The following is a 13,866-nucleotide window of genomic DNA, read 5'->3' on the forward strand; positions in this document are numbered from 1 at the left end:
TTTCCTAAATAGTCAATGAGAATGACAGTCAGTAGAATTTAAGTCATCAACAGTTAGAGTATAATTCGAATTTTATTGAACAAACGTCCCAATGATAACAGTATTTTTTTCAAAAATAAAAAACTCAAAATGCACTGTTCCAAATTATTATGCACAACACAGTTTCAAAACATTTTATAGGTTGTAAATAACTGAAAATGGTCATTTGTTGAATTTGCAGCATTAGGAGGTCATAATTACTGAAATCAAAATCTATTTAAAAAATAAATAAATAAATGAATAAATAAACAGGCCAAGTTACATGTTAACATAGGACCCCTTCTGTGATATCACCTTCACAATTCTTGCATCCATTGAACTTGTGAGTTTCTGGACAGTTTCTGCTTGAATGTCTTTGCAGGATGTCAGAATAGCCTCCCAGAGCAGCTGTTTTGATGTGAACTGTCTCCCACCCTCATAGATCTTTTGCTTGAGGATGCTCCAAAGGTTCTCAATAGGGTTGAGGTCTGGGGAGGATGGGGGCCACACCATGAGTTTCTCTCCTTTTATGCCCATAGCAGCCAGTGACACAGAGGTATTCTTTGCAGCATGAGATGGTGCATTGTCATGCATGAAGATGATTTTGCTGCGGAAGGCACGGTTCTTCTTTTTGTACCATGGAAGAAAGTGGTCAGTCAGAAACTCTATATACTTTGCAGAGGTCATTTTCACACCTTCAGGGACCCTAAAGGGGCCTACCAGCTCTCTCCCAATGATTCCGGCCCAAAACATGACTCCCCCCACCTCCTTGTTGGTGGCCATTCACCAACCATCCACTACTCCATCCATCTGGACCATCCAGGGTTGCACGGCACTCATCAGTAAACAAGACTGTTTGAAAATTAGTCTTCATGTATTTCTGGGCCCACTGCAACAGTTTCTGCTTGTGAGCATTGGTTAAGGGTGGCCGAACAGTAGGTTTTTGCACAACTGCAAACCTCTGGAGGATCCTACACCTTGAGGTTCGTGGGACTCCAGAAGCACCAGCAGCTTCGAATACCTGTTTGCTGCTTCGTGATGGCATTTTAGCAGCTGCTCTCTTGATCCGATGAATTTGTCTGGCAGAAATCTTCCTTACTATACCTTTATCTGCACTAACCCGTCTGTGCTCTGAATCAGCAACAAACCTCCTCACAGTACGATGATCACGCTTAAGTTGTCGTGAAATATCTAATGTTTTCATACCTTGTCCAAGGCATTGCACTATTTGACGCTTTTCGGCAGCAGAGAGATCCTTTTTCTTTCCCATATTGCTTGAAACCTGTGGTCTGCTTAATAATGTGGAACGCCCTTCTTAAGTAGTTTTCCTTTATTTGGGCTCACCTGGCAAACTAATTATCACAGGTGTCTGAGATTGATTTCAGTGATCCAAAGAGCCCTGAGACACAATACCATCCATGAGTTTAATTGAAAAATGAAAAATGAAATGTTTAAATCAAATTTGCATAATAATTTGGAACACGGTGTAGAGCTATTAGAGTTAGTTTAAACCTAATTTAATTGAATCGTAATCATATATTTGGTAAGGTATAACCACACCCTCTCCTTGTCAAGTCAATGGATGAATTAATGTATTTGTGTTACCACTCCGGAGCAGCAGAGCGCGACAATGAAGCAACCCGACCCTGTGTCATGTGACATAACACGGAACTCAGTGGTGTGCAGCTGGATGTTGATGTCCGTGAGGAGAAGATTCATTTTAAACTACACTATTACTGCGTGCAATGACTCTGGAAGCTCTTACTGAGTGTGTTATTTGAGACATAATGGCGGCGAACTGGGCCGAGAGGATCTCCGCTTTCTCCCGCAGTCCGTCCCGCTTCCTCTCCGGGACGACAGCGGAGGCTTTCCTGGCAGAGCTGCTCCGTGAGCTCCGAGATGACAGAGCCAGCTACAGCGTCAAGGTAAAAATACATAGATATATAACGTTAACCAAATTCACCGTAACACCCAGTCCTCTCTCAGCTATGCTTCATAAATATGTAGCATCGCTTGTCGCTGTAAAAACTCATTTCTGGTAACGTTATATCTAGAAACTAGTGTTTAAAAAAGTTCGTTCAAATGTAACTTTACTCTGGTTTAAACATTTTAACTCCACAATGGCAAATGATAAATTCCAGTGTTAAACACAAACACCATGTTTCGTGTGTCAAAGCCACTGTAAACCCTCCTCACAGCCGCAACACTAAATTGCCCAAATTTTAAATGGAGTTTGGTGTGTTGCACTCTGAACACAATTACAACCCATGTACTTGGTTTAAAAAGCCAGGAAGGGTTACTGACGAGCTGAAACAATCAGTTAATTCATCGACTTGTTGACATATAATTTGGCAGAAATTGTGATAAACAGAAGCATTTTTCTACAGCAAAAATGTCACTAATTCACTGACTGCAGCTCCTGAAAAACAGTTTGGACAATTTGTAGCACAAAACAATTCATGCAATCTAGTGTTTAAAATATGTAGGCTAGTTCAAATGTAACTACTCGGGTCTACATATTTTTACTCCATAATGGCAGATATTACAAGTTTCAGTGTTTAACACCAGGCTTTGTGGTGTCACCGCTGCAACACTAAAATGCCAGAATTGTAAATGGAGTTTGGCATGTTGCAGGGTGAGAATAATAACGACCAGTCTACTGGGTTTGAACATGTCTAAAAACAAGGAAGTTGTACTGATGAGAGCTGAAACAACTGGTTTATTAATCGATTTGTCGACAGACATAAATTCGAAACATTTTTTTACAGGAAAAATGCTGATAATTCACTTAACCCACAGTTTGTTGCCCAAAACAATTCATGCGATCTAAAGATGAAATCAGGTATCTCGAGTTGTGATCTGATATGTGTCCATATTTCGTCCCCTCAGGTCCTCTTGCTGTCTCCGCTCTGTGAGCACCCGACCCTGCTGTGTCCCTCAGACTCTGTGGGAGAGGAGACGGCTCTGGATCTCATGTCGGTGTTCGCCCAGTGTCCTTCCAAATCCGTCCAGTTTCATTGCAATCTCCTCCTGGCCATCACATCTGTCCTCATCTGCACATCCTGTGTGAGCAACCGCTCCCGTGCGTCTCAAGACTTCCTGGACCAGCTCCTCCAGTTATCCCAGGACACCGGGGACCTCCAGGGTGATGGAGCTCTTCGCTCTCTTCGGGCCACGGCGTGCGAATGCCTGCGGGAGCTGGAGGCCTGCTGCCCCGGTCTTCTCTCACAGCGTCTCGAGCTCTTGGGTGCGCTTCGACTTAAAGAAACCTCCAGGATCCACCAGGCCTACGCAGGACTCCACACTCTGGTGTTAAGAAACGCTGTGTATCAGCTGGCACAGGAAACAGGAGCAGGTGCAGATCATCTCAAAGCTCTTTTGGGAGGAAATACATCGGTTGCATGGGAAGCAGAGCAGGACTCAGACCTGATGAATAACAAGGACTCATCCATACTGTCTTCCCTCATCCTGGGCCCCATGGGTACAATCCCCACTCTCCAGACTGGACCTGACTGCAAGGAGTTACGCTCGGTCCTGTCCTCCCTGCTGGAGGAGTCCTACCTCCTCACTCCTCAGTGTCAAGCTGCGCTGCTACATAGACTGATAGAGGTGGTCGCCATGGTGCCCGGTGTCCCTCCTGCCATATTCAGAGCTCAGCTGCTGCGACTGCTGGGCACGAGTGAGGTTAGTTTCAAATTGAGTGAAGTAGAAAGTGTCTCTGTTAGAGATCACACTATCAGCTGTTTTCATCTGGACTTGTTCTTTGGTAGAAAGTAGTCCCTGTGAAATCTGTCCACAGAGAGCGCTGTGGATTAGTCAGAGTAAACATAACATTATCTTAAGATAAGAACACTGAAAACACTTGAAAAAATGTTTTACATAATTGGGTGAACCCTCTCTGTTTCACTTATATTCCAATAGATATTGGCTGCTAACAAGGTGCAGCTTTAAACAGGAATGTGCTCAGTAGCCTCACACAGCTCCTTGTAAATTTCTTGTAATGTGTCTTGAAACTGAGTCAGCATTTTGTCTCACCTCATTATCTCACTGTTCTTGCTTCTACATAAGATGTTTACTGGCCAGTTTACAATGTGTGTAACCACGGTTACCATATTGTGTGGTAGAAATTATGAAATTCTACAAAGATGTTGGAATATAAGTATAGCCAGTCTCATATATGTAGCGACTTATCACACATGTATCTATGTATATGGCAGCCGACAAGTAACAAAACATTGCGGCACATTAATGACAAAGATGTTTGTTGTCATTACAAAACAGTGTCACTATTATACAGTTTGACCAATAGTAAAAGATTTTTCAATTGTTAAAACTTTGCAAATTTCAAAGATCCTTATGTGAAATATGTTTGTCCACAATGTATTTGTTTTAAACAAGTGGCCAGTATATCTACTTTTGTTTTTTTTTAACTCTCAAACCTTAAAACTGGTGGTGATCCAGCTATTAATACAACCTGATAAGTCATTTCAAAATAACAACTCACTGCAAATTACTTCTTCACTTATTTGTATGCAAAATTTCAGTTTTAGAACTGCCTACACTTCAGTTTTACTCAGGTTTCTCCCATATTTTCTCCCTCCCTCTCCCACTATGCTCCTGTTGTGTTGTTTCTCACAGGAAGCCAGTAAAAAGGTTATGTAGTAGACGAGCACATCCAGAATAAAAAAACAAATCAGGTGCTGGACCAAATAACTAAATCTGTAACGGCAGAAAAAAGTCTGTAGACGGACTGAAGAAGAGCAGGAGGCTTGAAACATCACTTGTGACATCCCATGCAGACTTTTTTTCTGCAGTTCTCACAGGAAACTTCCATAATTTGCACGGTCCTTTATGAATAATGATCATACACACAGATCCATAAGTTAGTGTATTTTTGTCTGACGTTACTCAAGTTGCAAGATCATCTCACATGACAACATTCAGTTTCAACCTATCTGTCACCTCAACCTGCAGTCTGTCCGATTCACTGCCTGCAGCTACGTTTACAACAAGTTGCCACACAAAAAAAGTACATGGCAAACTCAGATTAATAGTAAAGCTACATCCAGACAGCTGGTTGTATAAAACATGGTTTGAATGATGCTACAATCACATTAATAGTCCACAAAGAGCAGCTTTACAGTCTTTACATTTTGCTTCTTCATCTCTTGTCAGGTCGGCCTCCTCCACAGCACTCTCCTGTTGAAGTGCGCGTTCACCGACAGCCTGTTCAGCGCCGAGGACGAAGCCTTCATCCTCAAACGTCTGGTCGTCCTCTCCCAGCACCCTCTGCTCACCACGCCCGAGAAGCTTTTCTACACCGACTGCCTCCTGCACTTTCCCGAGAACCGACCCATCAGCTGCGGCGATGGCGACGAGTCCCTCCCCGTGCTGCTCACCCCGCGACTGGCCTCCGCTCTGCTGCCCACCGTGTTCAACGACAGCGCCACCATGCTGTCCCGCTTCAACCTGCTGTGTCTGGTCTACCTGGAAGAGGAGGAGGAAGGGGAGGAGGAAGGCAAGGGGTTGTCCTACCTCTACGAACACCTCACCGCACTGCTCCGCATCGTGGAGAACGGCGGCAGCAGAGAGATCGTCGTCACCTTCTTTAGAGCCGCCTTCCTCTTCCTCCTCTACTTCCGCCACGTGGAGCGCTTCTCGGGAGGCCTGACGGAGAAGCTGTGCGAGCTCTACCTCCGACACACCCGCCTGGCACCGCACCTCATCAACCTTGCCAACCAGACCCAGGAGAGGCTCTCGGAGTCCACCTGGGCCGTCGGGTTCCTTCGGGCGCTGCAGAGGGTCATCACAGAGGCCCCGCTCGCCAAGCTCACCATTCAAGACCTCAGCCGGCACCTGAAGATGCTGGCTCGAGTGGCGGAGGAAGGAGAGATCCCTCAGCGCTCCACCCTCGGCTTCCTCTCTAGCGTCATCACCGCATCTTCATCGTCGTTGTGCGTGAGCGGCGATTGGCGCCTAGGGAACAGCGTGTTGGGGGTTTGTCGGCGCCTGCTGGTTCACCCGACTCTTGACTCCCTACTCAACCCTCTCGCCGACATCCTCCAGCACCTCGCCGGTCGCTACGGAGACACGGACATCCAGGATCACGCCCGACTCTACTACACCCTCCTCACCACTCTGTCTAAAGAGAAGCTGGCCGGGGTTTTGGCGCAGGGAGCGAGCGAAGGAGGGCGGCAGGTGACGAAGAGGACTCTGTCGTGCATCATGGCGGAGAGCGAGGAGCTGACCGGCGTCCTGACGATACACCAGACGGAGAAGCCAATAGTCAAGTTGGTGGAGTTAGACGATTCGGAGCTACGAGAAGAAAAACAGACGGATCGTGAAAGCGACTCGAGCACCGACGACACCTGTCCAGATGAGGCGAGCGCAGCAGTGAGAACCTACAGAGCTCGGTTCCACCACCCTGACTTCCCCTCTGAGATCGCCTTACGCTACCGGCTCACCTACACCGAAGATCACGACCCTCGATTCGATCAGCTGTTCAGCATCCGCCTGCACTTCAACCTCACGGACGACCACTACGAAGAGCTCGGCGACATCAGCGTGCCCTGTCTCTTCAGAGAGAGGACGCCGCCCGTGGTGAAGCTGAGGCTGAAACCAAGGCGGCCTTACCCCACTGTCCTCCATGCCAGCGCCATCTTCACTACCCAGGACGGGCTTTCTTGGCACACAATCCTCCCAGACGTGCACGTGTCGTTCCAGCAGACCTTCACGCCGCTACCCGCTCCCACAACTTGGGGAACGGGCGGCAAACTGAAGGTGTTCGAAGGACTGTGGGACGAAATCTGCTCAGAGAGCGGGGAGGACGGCGCCACCAGCCTGTTTTGCTGCCAGCTGGAGGAGGCAGCGCTGGAGGCCTTGGTGGAGAAACACTTCCTCCCCTATCTTATATCAGACCCGTCCCACGAAGAAGAAGAACACAAAGTGCTTTTCTTCCTCCCCCCACGCTCTCACATGCTGCTGAAGATCAGGCGCGAGGAGGACGCCGTTCATTTTGACATTGCTACAGATAACTGGCAGCTTCTGCCTCACGCTAGCTCTTTGCTGTTGACCGTCACGTCGTCGCAGGAAGACCGATAACCATGACGCATCTCACTAGCTTGTTTTTAAAATGAAAGAAATCGCTGACTTTTACCCAAAAATAATCTTCTGATGTTTGTCAGCACTTTAATAATTCAAGTGTACTTTCAAAATAAAATGATTGAAGACAGTTGATTTAAAATAAAATCAAAGCACTTTAATTTTCTTGACCTGAAATTAAACAAACGTGTAACTAACATGAAACATTTTGTAATTTATTAACTAAATACAGTGATGACTATTATTTACGTTCTCTACAAATAAATTACAAAATACATTATTTGTTTGAGTTGCACAGGATGTCAAAAGTTTTATTTCCCAAACATAAAAAAGGTAAAGAAAAAAATGAAAGAAAAGGGTTAGGGTTAGGCTAAAGGACACATTTAAAGGTGCACTGTGTAGTTTTTGACCACTAGAGGGACTATAAAGCAGCGTTAACTTTGTTTTGTAGCAAACATACAATATACAGTATATCCTGCTGCTGCCTTCATGCTGTTCAGTTGATATACATTTGGTGGCAGTAGTTTGTTAGCAGTGACAACTAGCATGTAAATAATAAATGATTTATAACTTATCTGAAAGCATTCAACAGATTTGTTAGATCAGAAGGATTCACCCAAAGGACCTAGTTCACAAACAGTGCTTACACATAAATCTGTGCTTAAACAGTGCATATGAACTTTTTAAGCACACATCAATATTTGTTTACCTGAATTTGGTCTTACTCTGCAAACAATACAACTACCTTAGATCATGCCTCTGCACAAATCATGAATATATATATCTTAAGATAATAAAACTGCACAGTGCACCTTTAAAATTCATTTGAGATCAACTAAATCTGAAGTGAAAGAGTTTTTGTAAAGACTATGTAGCAAACATTTTAAAATGTATTTGGTAAAAGTCATTCAAAATCATTTTGGAGGAACATCCCTAAGGCTGCAAATTATAATGAAAACTTCTAGTAATGCAATATACACTTAAGGCAGTGTGTGACGGATGATTTGATATCAGCAACTCTTATCCATGTGAGCATTTCTTCCAGTTCATACTGACGTTCATTAAGACTACAGTCCACCATGTGTCCTTTATAAAAATGACAGTCCTTTGTCTCAGTCCAGCTCTTTTTCAATCAGAGAGACCCTTGAAGTTGGGTTCTGTGTACGGTGGTATGGCGGTCTGCTGGCTGAGAAGTTTGTCCATGATGGCGAGCTCTGCGTCCCTCTTCTGCACGTCCTCTATGGGGGTCCAGGACATGTCGTGTTGAAGTTTGAAAGCGCCCTGAAACTGGTGAGGACAACTCGGGCCCCATTCCTTCCAAAGGAGAGGAGACAGAAGATATGTTATAATGAGATGTTTGTATTACACAGGAGAAAACACATTTACAGCCCCTCCTTCCAAATTTAAAATTCTATGACTTCTCTAACCTATGCACTTTTTGTTGGAGAGCTGAAAGAATTTGTGGATCAATCTACTGACAAAAAAAATTAAGCAAGCCTTTTTATTCTAAGTATCTAAGTATTTTCTTAATCTTTACAGTCCATAAGCTGAATATCTTTGGGTTTATGAATGATGAAATTTGAAAAACAACAAAAAAGAGCTCTTATTTAGTTTCATGCTCATAAATGGACTAAAAGAGTAAGCTATCTGGATTTGGCTCTGGAGAAAAATGGGGGGAAAAAAATACATTATTCTCTGGTACACATTAATGTAGACTTAGACTTCCCAGAAAACCTGTCAAGCTCCTGGTCTCCATACTAGCTGACAAAAAAGAAAATTCCATGACCATCCTGGCTGAAATCCTGTCTGTTCTTAAAACACACATAACTACAACTAACCAGTCAAATCCAACCTGAGCTGCCTGTGTTTTGGGTTAGGGTTAGGGTGAGTCCGGTCTCTACCGCTTCTAGTCACTGTTTCATGAACTTTGAACACCAAACACATCCAGCTCTGCTGTTGCTGTTACATACACACACTTACATGTGTTGGGTTAGGCTGTCATGTGTGTTATCGCCACTTCACTCTCCCTGAATGGATGTTGAGTAACAGACACTGTGCTGACATGATGTAACATTTCCTCACAGCTGGGTGACATAATGGTGATTTATAGTATAATACAAACCTGTGGAGAGATGATGGAGAAGTATTTCTGTCCAGATTGTCGCTCGTAGAGGTAATACATGTTGCCCGGTTTTTTCACGATGTTACAGGCGGCGTGGTGGAGGTCAGCGTCTCTTTTGGCTTCTTCTAAAACCTGCACACAGAGAACATGAAGAAGTATGTGCTGCATGAAGAAGTATGTCTGTTCTCCTTTCTTGATAAAACTAGCATGTTAATTTACCGTTGGCTGAAAGTTCATCTTTTTTTAACTTTTTTTTCTTCTTAGTCTTTAGTGATTAAAAAAAAATCCAGAATACAAAAACTGAACATTTCCAGATCAGGTTTTGCTCTCGTTATAATAACATAACCATGATGTGAGATCTGAGGCCTGTATTATGAAGCAGGATTTGGGGTTAGCAAGGTAACTTCAAGTTTAATTCTGGGATTTCAGGATTAACATGGTGGTTCACTTTTTACTGGAGTATATCACCATGGTAACTTAATACTGACCAACTAAGGAGGTTAACGTCAGAAGATCAGATCACAACCTGTCAACACCGTGACCACTGACCAATCAGATCACAGGAAGAAAAGGAGTCATCATTCCTACAGGATCCTGACATGGACCAAAGCTTTACACTACAAACAACCAGATATTTATTTGAAGGTTTTTTTATATGACATATTCAGATGGTTTCTTTATCATACAACTAAATAGCAAACAATAATCACTCTATACTTAAGACACATATAATGATTCCTTTATCTATTTAAGTTTTAGTCTAATATGTGAAAATTATTTCTATTATTTCTACATGTACTTATCTGTTGCATGATTACAGACTGTTGTTCACATTTCACTTCGTTAAATATGACTTTCCCTAAAATAGAGTTTTCTGCAGGTACTTGGCATCTCAGTTTCATCTCATATCATATTCAACCCCGCCTCTTTCATAAGAACACGCTTGAAATTGGAAAACCCAAAATTGACTGAGCTGGTTCATAGTGCTGCTTATCCTGGGGCTCAGTGAAGGCAGCCAATATAAAGAAATCCTGGATATGCTGAACTTGCTTTGTAGTACAGGTCCCTTGTCTTGTGCTCTCAACGGATCACAATCCACAAAAATCCCTTACAGATGGTTTAAATCTGCCTGGTTTGTGCATCCTGGGATAATTAAAAATGCTGTAGTTTTTCATAACAACAAGAATAGCTGCATGTGTGTATCAGATCAGTGTTATCTAACAGCCCATCCAATGAATGTACTGGTGTTTTTGCTGTTACTCTTACCTTTCTCGCCTGTTCCTGTAGATATCTGATCTGGTCAGCGATGACTGTCAGCTTGTTGCTAGCATTGGCTTTAATGAAATCATCTCCCTTTAAAAAAAAAATACAGCAGAAATACTGTCAGCACTGTTTGTACGTGTATAAAATTGCATGAAGAAGTGTCAGTGTAGAGTCCACACCTTCTGTACTTGTACTGCCAGGGCCACCAGGTCAGAGGGGTCTCCTACTCTGTTGGTCTGATAGGGGCTGACCAGTTCCAACCCGCCGGGGGTGCTGCTGCTCTCCACCAGAGTCACTGCAAAAAACATCCAGGTGGAGTTACATCACACTGCTCTCACACATGTAACACATGTACAATACTGCTAATACTACAGCTACTGTACCTCTGCCATTGATACTGCTGTTGATGTTTCTGCATCAAATACTGTCACTGTTGCACTTTAGCAGAGTAGTAATGTATGATGTAATGACTTCTATATAATCTTCACTAGAGTAACTTTAACTTAAACTCTCGCCTAAAGCCTGTACAGTCCAATAACCAATGAATTTGAATACTATTTAAATATGCACATATAAAAAGCAGTTACTCCGGTAAATGTCCCAACAAAACTATACATTTGCAAGTTTCAGCCTTAACACCGGTGTTACGTAGAAGTCTGTTCCCCCGTCCATGTGTGTTCCTCCTTCTCCAAATAACCCCAACCAGTCGTCTACTGAGGTGCTTTAACCTAAACCCAAGCTTACCTTAACCTCCAACCAGCTAACCCTAACCATAAACTAAATCCAACCGTTGATATGGTGCTATGAGAAAGAGTATCTTAACAGCAGAGGAATATTATTTGCGGGGGTAACAGATTTCTACATAACACCGGTGTTACATTGTACATTATACAGTCGTTACACCACAGCAGCTCACACAGTCAACTTTACACTAATGTCACACACTGCAGCTAACTTAAGACAAATACACCTCACTAAACTAACACTGACATTCATAATTTCTATCAATATGAATAATATTATTAAGTATGGTATGTGAAACGAGTGAACAGCACGTTTGTGTTACCTTTGGTGGTTTTGTCGGGCTGGTTCGGGAGGCAGACGGTTCTGTCCATGTTCTCTGTTGTCTGTTCTCACTACTGACTCGTCTCTCCAGTGATTTAAACTATATATAACCCACTCCTCAGTTTAGCTGTGTTTTGTAACCGGCTGGTATTTTTGCCCCAAGCTACTGGAGGCTTCAGGGGTCCTAATCTCCGCCCCGTTCTGCTTACAATGTTAGCCTTTATGTGTGCCTGCATAAAATACTTAAAAACTAATATATTCGTTGGTGTTTATAGATGGTTACGAATTTATGTTTTTAAATATGTAATTTAATCTACCCCTTGACATTAAAATATATGTTATATATTATATATGTTATATTTTATTCGCATTATGACTAGGCTTCTTTTCAGACACCTCAACAACAGAGCAGGTTGGCTACAGAACATCTAAACAAGCGAAGATGTGTCACTACTAAGAAATATGTGTTTATAGAAATGTAAAAGTTGAGATAAAGATATTGACGCATTAAATAGCAGTTGTAATACGTTTTTCACATAAAACGACTTCACAACAACCATAAAACCACAGAGGTGTACGTTAGAGGATATGAGATGCAACATAACACCTTGACCTGCTGCAGTCTTCTTAGTCCTTGCCTATCTGTGTGGGGTTCTGCATCTCTTCCTAAACACTGTTTCTCCCATCAGTCACCGCATGGACACTTACACAAGTTTCATTCTCAAAACGTGATGTAATAGAAGTTATTTTCTCTGTTTTTAAGATAAATATTATTGCACTTTTTATGGATGAATAATCTAAGAAAGTGAAAATACAGTCATTCATCCCCATTAGGCTATAAATTGCTGCCATTATGAGAGAATAAATAAGCAGAGAAAACCGGTTGTACTGTCATTAATAAGATGCTTTCATTGTGGCATAATAGCACTACATACCATCTGATTTTGTTAGAACGTGGAACTTTACGATGTAGCTAAAATGAAATTAGTAGCCTAAATCATGTTATGACCGGATTTGTCATATGTTGTTTTAAGGAGGAAGATATTCACAGGTGAATAAAGAAGATATGAGAATGTCAGACAAATTGACAGTGACCCCAACACGAGTCAGTAAGACACAATGAGATTCTGTCAGGGCTCATTGAATTGTGTGATGAGTATCACAGTGTAAATCATGTTCTTTGGCCTTCACCATCACCAGATCTCATCATCACCTAATGAGGGAATATCTTTCAGAATGCTGTTCATTGAGATTGATTGATTGATTGATTGATTGAGAAAACTTTATTGTCTGTCATGACAGAACAGCTGTCTCTTCGGCATGGCTCAGCACAATGAAAACAAACAACACATAGACACACAGTATAAACAAACAGACACATTACTTGAGACAGGTTCCTGAGAGAGAAAATACATAGTTCCTGTGTTCCTGAAAATCAGCATAAAATCAAGTCAGGAGGGATAAAAGAATTGGGTGGGCTAAAGTGGCACAGTGCATCAGAGTTCTGTTGATTTACAGTTTGTTTAGAATGTTGGGCAGTGGGGATGAATGAGTTCTTGTAAGTCCTTTTCTTGACCAGAGGGACTTAATAGCAGTGACCTGATGGAAGGATTTGGAAGGACTTGTACAGGGGGGGTGGGTGGGATCCTCGGTGAGGAGGTCAGCTTTCTGCTTAACTGCTTGGGTGTAAAGTACTGGTAGTCTGGTTTGGGTTTTGCCAGTTATTTTGGATGCTTGGTTAATGATCCGAGAAAGCTTTCATTTATCTTTGACCGAGATGAAGTTGAACCAGGACGTTATGTTAAAAGTGAGAACAGATTCTTGACTTGTAGACAGTTGTTAAAATGTCCTGACTGACATCAAAGCTCCTGAGTTTCCTCAGCAGGAACAGGCGCTGGTGGGCCTTCTTATAGCCTAGACAGACTTTGTGTGGTGGGAAAAGGACAGATGAGTATTGATCTCTATTCCCAGGTTCATCCATCCCAATAGAGTTCAGAGACCTGATGAATGATTAGACTTGGTTTTACCTTTAATATGCCACCTATGTGTTTATAGACTTAAGTATGTGCATACAAAGAAGATTGTTCAAATATATGGTGCTTTGCATAAGAATGCAAAATGCCAATAATTAGTGGTACTGTGTAATAGTATGTGTTGAACCTCATTACACATAACAGATCTGCACTTTTTTAATAGTTTCTTTTCTTTTTATCTCGTTGTTTGCAGACCAACAGCTTGAATGTGTGCAGGTTTTAATCATTTTTGCTCCATAGAACAAACAAAATATGTTGGTCTTT

At 42.5% G+C, this 13,866-nt stretch overlaps 2 protein-coding genes across 2 annotated transcripts; one reads left to right on the plus strand and one right to left on the minus strand.

The window, feature by feature from the left end:
- The first annotated feature begins 1,709 nt into the window (after window positions 1-1,709).
- On the plus strand, window positions 1,710-7,259 carry ap5b1 (adaptor related protein complex 5 subunit beta 1). Its single transcript, XM_053316409.1, has 3 exons — window positions 1,710-1,943; window positions 2,908-3,702; window positions 5,194-7,259. The coding sequence occupies exons 1-3, from the start codon at window positions 1,806-1,808 to the stop codon at window positions 7,117-7,119; spliced, it is 2,859 nt and encodes a 952-aa protein (XP_053172384.1). The 5' UTR covers window positions 1,710-1,805; the 3' UTR covers window positions 7,120-7,259.
- A 764-nt stretch (window positions 7,260-8,023) lies between these two features.
- Window positions 8,024-11,718, minus strand: c3h1orf50 (chromosome 3 C1orf50 homolog). The gene is made up of 5 exons (XM_053316410.1): window positions 11,571-11,718; window positions 10,684-10,799; window positions 10,508-10,594; window positions 9,242-9,373; window positions 8,024-8,433 (listed from the first exon to the last, which is right to left on the minus strand). The coding sequence occupies exons 1-5, from the start codon at window positions 11,617-11,619 to the stop codon at window positions 8,248-8,250; spliced, it is 570 nt and encodes a 189-aa protein (XP_053172385.1). The 5' UTR covers window positions 11,620-11,718; the 3' UTR covers window positions 8,024-8,247.
- Between the last annotated feature and the right edge of the window lie 2,148 nt (window positions 11,719-13,866).

Source organism: Scomber japonicus, chromosome 3, assembly GCF_027409825.1.
Source record: "Scomber japonicus isolate fScoJap1 chromosome 3, fScoJap1.pri, whole genome shotgun sequence".
Classification (NCBI taxonomy): domain Eukaryota; kingdom Metazoa; phylum Chordata; class Actinopteri; order Scombriformes; family Scombridae; genus Scomber; species Scomber japonicus.

Bases quoted from the DNA above. Each gene is read 5' to 3' on its own strand.
- c3h1orf50 (XM_053316410.1), bottom strand. From the start codon at position 11,619: ATGGACAGAACCGTCTGCCTCCCGAACCAGCCCGACAAAACCACCAAA. The intron at 9,374-10,507 runs GTAAGAGTAACA...CTCTGTGTGCAG, and splicing joins TACAGGAACAGGCGAGAAAG to GTTTTAGAAGAAGCCAAAAG. The intron at 8,434-9,241 runs GTTTGTATTATA...CTCCTTTGGAAG, and splicing joins TCTCCATCATCTCTCCACAG to GAATGGGGCCCGAGTTGTCC.
- ap5b1 (XM_053316409.1), top strand. From the start codon at position 1,806: ATGGCGGCGAACTGGGCCGAGAGGATCTCCGCTTTCTCCCGCAGTCCG. The intron at 1,944-2,907 runs GTAAAAATACAT...TCGTCCCCTCAG, and splicing joins GAGCCAGCTACAGCGTCAAG to GTCCTCTTGCTGTCTCCGCT. The intron at 3,703-5,193 runs GTTAGTTTCAAA...ATCTCTTGTCAG, and splicing joins GACTGCTGGGCACGAGTGAG to GTCGGCCTCCTCCACAGCAC.